This window comes from Dipteris shenzhenensis, chromosome 13 (genome assembly GCF_047967505.1).
Source record: "Dipteris shenzhenensis isolate YYH24624 ecotype China chromosome 13, Dip_SZ_1.0, whole genome shotgun sequence".
Lineage (NCBI taxonomy): Eukaryota > Viridiplantae > Streptophyta > Polypodiopsida > Gleicheniales > Dipteridaceae > Dipteris > Dipteris shenzhenensis.
This window is the reverse complement of record NC_141608.1, coordinates 28,957,990-28,962,283: the sequence shown is the minus strand read 5'-3', so window position 1 is coordinate 28,962,283 and position 4,294 is coordinate 28,957,990. Positions and strand designations below refer to the sequence as shown.

The 4,294-nt window shown below is 42.8% G+C and overlaps 1 protein-coding gene across 2 annotated transcripts; it reads right to left on the bottom strand.

Annotated features, from left to right (window-relative positions):
• Positions 1-254: 254 nt before the first annotated feature.
• On the bottom strand, positions 255-4,076 carry LOC147895259 (putative pentatricopeptide repeat-containing protein At3g15130). Of its 2 annotated transcripts, XM_087384133.1 has the most exons (4): positions 3,827-4,076; positions 3,657-3,744; positions 3,299-3,491; positions 255-3,094 (listed from the first exon to the last, which is right to left on the bottom strand). In XM_087384133.1, the coding sequence occupies exons 2-4, from the start codon at positions 3,709-3,711 to the stop codon at positions 340-342; spliced, it is 3,003 nt and encodes a 1,000-aa protein (XP_087240259.1). In that variant the 5' UTR covers positions 3,712-3,744; positions 3,827-4,076; the 3' UTR covers positions 255-339. The 2 variants fall into 2 exon arrangements, with proteins under 2 accessions (XP_087240259.1, XP_087240260.1); XM_087384134.1 differs by lacking the exon at positions 3,827-4,076 and having other exon boundaries at positions 3,587-3,674.
• Positions 4,077-4,294: the final 218 nt, after the last annotated feature.

Here is a 4,294-nt window from a genome sequence, read left to right as displayed (position 1 = left end):
TCAAAGCTCCGAATGTGAGTGGCAGACTTGGTCATACTGAAGGCCAGCATTTCAGGAGAGCGATAATCCCAAACTAAACCACATTCAGCTAAATAGTATATCTTGCTCACCTAGAATATCTATCCCAAACTAAACCACATTCAGCTAAATAGTATATCTTGCTCAGCTAGAATATCTAAAGGACCTAATTACCAAAGACCACTTGATGTTCCTCCTCTCCACTTTTAAATAGGAAAAAATATAATGTCCTTATCTTTCCAAAACAAAAATAAATGTGGTTTTTTTTCCTTTACCAAAATTTCTAATACCTTTTGATTTTTCAAGCTTGCGTGTCTTTTCTTAACTATAAACTTTACAAGAACAAATGCCATGCTGGAAGTGATGTACACGACACGCATCGACTACAACAATCTCTCGCATTTCAATTTCAGATATCGCTTTGGTGTCAACATGACAATCAACGCACATTCGCAGATTCTTTGACACTCGGATTGTTGTTCCTCGGGGTGTAGCAAGAAGCCCAAACGATATTGCCAACTTCTCACAATGCCCACATAAGGCATCTTCCATTTCCTTCGATAATGGATCCCGGAAGGTTTTATATCCTTTGGCCCTTATTTGTGCCCTTAATGCCTTGAGTTTCGCATAAATATCATCAATTTGTGGGTGCCCTCTGTCTCCCACTATGAAACTATGAATATGCTCGCCAACCTCAATGAATGCTTTTCCTGGCATCTTCCAGCCATTCACACATCTTCTTAGCTCGTCTATTTTCTTTCCATCCTCTCCCATGCCCGCATTGGTATAAATGTTTGACATAAGCACATACCCAGCAGCATTTCCCTTTGACATTGTGACAACATGGTCAAAGATCTGCTTTGCTAGATCCACATTAATATTCGTTCTGCATGAACTAAGCAATGAAGTCCAGCCCACAATGTTAGATTTGAAGGGGATGGTTTCAAGTAAATCTTGCGCCTCATCTGAGTGCCCGGAATTGCCAAGAAGGTCAACTATAGAGTTATAATGTTCAACTGTGGGATTGATGCCATGGTTCTGGCTCATTGACTTCAAATGTAGATAGCCTTCATCCACTAAGCAAGCATGGCTACATGCTGAAAGAATACAAAGGAATGCTACGTTATCAGGCTTTAAGCCTGCTAGTTGCATATCGTTGAAATATCGGTGTGCCATAGAGTAATTGCTATGCTGGGCATGCCCAGTAATCATCGCACTCCATGCAACAATATCTTGTTTGGGCAACCTATGAAAAACCATGTGTGCATCGTCAAGGCTCCCACATTTGGCATACATCTCAATTAGTGCACTGCCAACAAACCCATCCAGGCCAAACCCACTGCCAATGAGGTGGGCATGAATTCTTCTGCCGTGCTCCAAGGCTGCTATGCTGCTACATGCTTTCAAAATGGCAGTATATGTGATCAAGTTCGGCTCTATGCCCTCCTGTTTCATTTTTTTGAAATGTACAAGAGCATCTTCACCATGGTGGTGCTGGACATACCCTGCAATCAAGGCGCTCCATGTCACAACATCTCGTTTTAACAACCTATGAAATGCCATGCACGCATCTCCCAGGCTCCCACATTTGACATACATGTCAATAAGGGCATTTCCAACGTACGTGTCCAATTCACCACCACTTTCAATCAGGCTGGCATGGATCTGCCTGCCCTGCTCCAGAGCTGTCAAACTCGAGCATGCTTTGAGGATACAAACAAGAGTGACTATGTCTGGCTCTATGCCATCCTGTTGCATTTTCTCAAAACATTGGAAAGCCTGCAACCCATGCCCATGTTCAGCATAACCTGAGATCAATGCACTCCAGGTGACAGCAGTTTGCATGGGCAACCTGTCAAAAACTGCTTTTGCATCTTCAAGACTCCCACACTTGGTGTACATATCGATGAGAGTGCTGCCAACAAATACATCCAGCTCCAACTCGCTATCAATGATGCAAGAGTGAATCTGCTTGCCCTGATTTAGGGCTCCGATGGTGGAACATGCTTTCAAGATGATACTAAAGGTGACCAGGTCAGGCTGTACACCCTCCAACTGCATTGCCTCAAAAACATTGAGAGCTTCTTGACCATGCCCATGCTGGGCATAACCTGCAATCAATGCACTCCATGTCACAACATTTCGTTCACGCAGTCTGTCAAACATTGTGTGTGCATCCTTAAGGCTCCCACATTTGGCATACATGTCAAGAATGGTGCTATTAAGAATTATGTCTGATTCAAACCCACACCCAATGATGCAGGTGTGAATCTTCCTGCCCTGCTCTAGAGCAGCCATACAAGAACAAGCTTTTATGACGCAAACAAACGTTACAAGGGTTGGCTTTATGCACTCCCGTTGCATTTGCTCAAAAAAAATGAGAGCCTCCTCGCCACACCCGTACTGGGTGTACCCTGCAATTAAAGCACTCCATGTAAAAACATTTTGGATAGGTAAGCTTTTGAAGACCACACACGCATCATCAAGGCTTCCACATTTAGAATACATATCAATGAGGGTGCTGCCTACAAACATGTCAGACATTAATCCACTTTCAATGATGTGGGTGTGAACCTGCTTGCCCTGCTCCAAGTTTGATAGGTTTGAACATGCTTTTAGAACTGCAACAAAGATGTGTCCATCTGGTTGCACACACGACTTCTCCATTTCGTAATATAGATTGATAGCTTGTTCATTCTTTCCAGCATTGGCATGCGCTAGAATTATTGCACTCCATGAAAACACATTTGGTTCAAGGAGTTTCCTAAATACATAATTTGCCTCCAACAAACTCGTGAAAAGACCAAACATGCGGATCAGGTGGCTGCCCAGAAAGGCATCTGATTCCAATCCGTTTCTCATGATAAGATGATGTACTTCCTGTCCTGCTGCCAGGTCCTTCTCATCGATGCACAGCTGGAGAAGGCGAAAGAAAACATCTGTAGACACAGAGAGCCCTTGGTGTGTCATATGGTTCACAGCCCGAAGTGCCTCTTTGAGCTGTTCCTTATCATGTGCTTTACTCAAACTCTTAAAAGATGCAGAAGAGCCAAAGGAACCATCATTCCATGCTATCCTGGACGATCAAAGACAAAAAAGAAGGCCAGATGGTTAAATTTTCTAAAAGTAATTCCAATTTCCGTGTCAACCGAGATCCAAAGATTACATTGTCTAGAACTGCTCCATTAATCATTCCTTCGTGGCAAAGCCGATGTCTTATAAGCGGCGGTTGTAACAAGGCTGTAGTTGCAAATCATTAAGCTTGGTGTTTAAGGGGCACCTGTGGCAATTCACATTTTGAGCTCGATTGTCAACAATGTCTGATCTTGCTCCAATGGCAAAATAAGCCACTCCCAGATTTGTTTCCATCCAAAGACGGCTCCAACGACTGTCAAAGCACACTGCATCTTTTGCAGTACGTCGCGCAAAGTCTGGGGATTTTGAATCCCTCTGTAAGATCCAGCGGCCCTCAACTGAAAAGCAACAATTGCAATAAACGAAAGTGGTCAAGAAGCTCCTTATTGTGCGGGTGCCAGCAAAGCGCCGATATTATGCAAATATAACGTACTTGGAAACATGAGTAACTGGTCAGCAATAACCTCACTACGTATAAAATCGCCTCAGTTACAGACAATTACCATCTCGAGATCGTTGCCCAACCAGTAAAAAGGAGCTTTGAAGGACTTCCGCCATAGCTCTTGTATTTCAGCCATCAAATCAGGCTACCTAAAACGGCCAACGATCGAATTGTTAGCTTTCAAACCCAGATAATTAATGTAATAGAGAAGTAATCCTGCCAAGCACCCACCATTCTTTTGGTTGATAGGCCGATCCAAAATGTAAGCTTCACGCTCCATCGTCTCATACTTCAAGTGTATAAAGAACGACATACAATTCTGAGCTTTTCAGAATTCTATGAAAACAACACTAAACGGATTAGATTTTTGGAAACCCAAATGCTATCATGTACAATCAACTCCAATTTGATTCAAATTTGACAAAATCCACACCACTCGTGGACGCTTTTCAAGCTTAAAATGTGTGACATGCCCAAGGACGCAAACAAGCTCAAATAGGTACAAATAAGAAGAAAGACTCGTTGTTGAATTGGATCATATACATGTAGCTCATAGTGTGTGATCTTCTTCACTTCACTCAATCAATCTTCTATCTCCAAACGCTAAGACATTCCTTACATGCAAAGGGGAACACTTTGAACTCATCATACCCACCCAATTAGGCTTCATTAAGATGTTGTTACCCAAGCTTTGCTCCG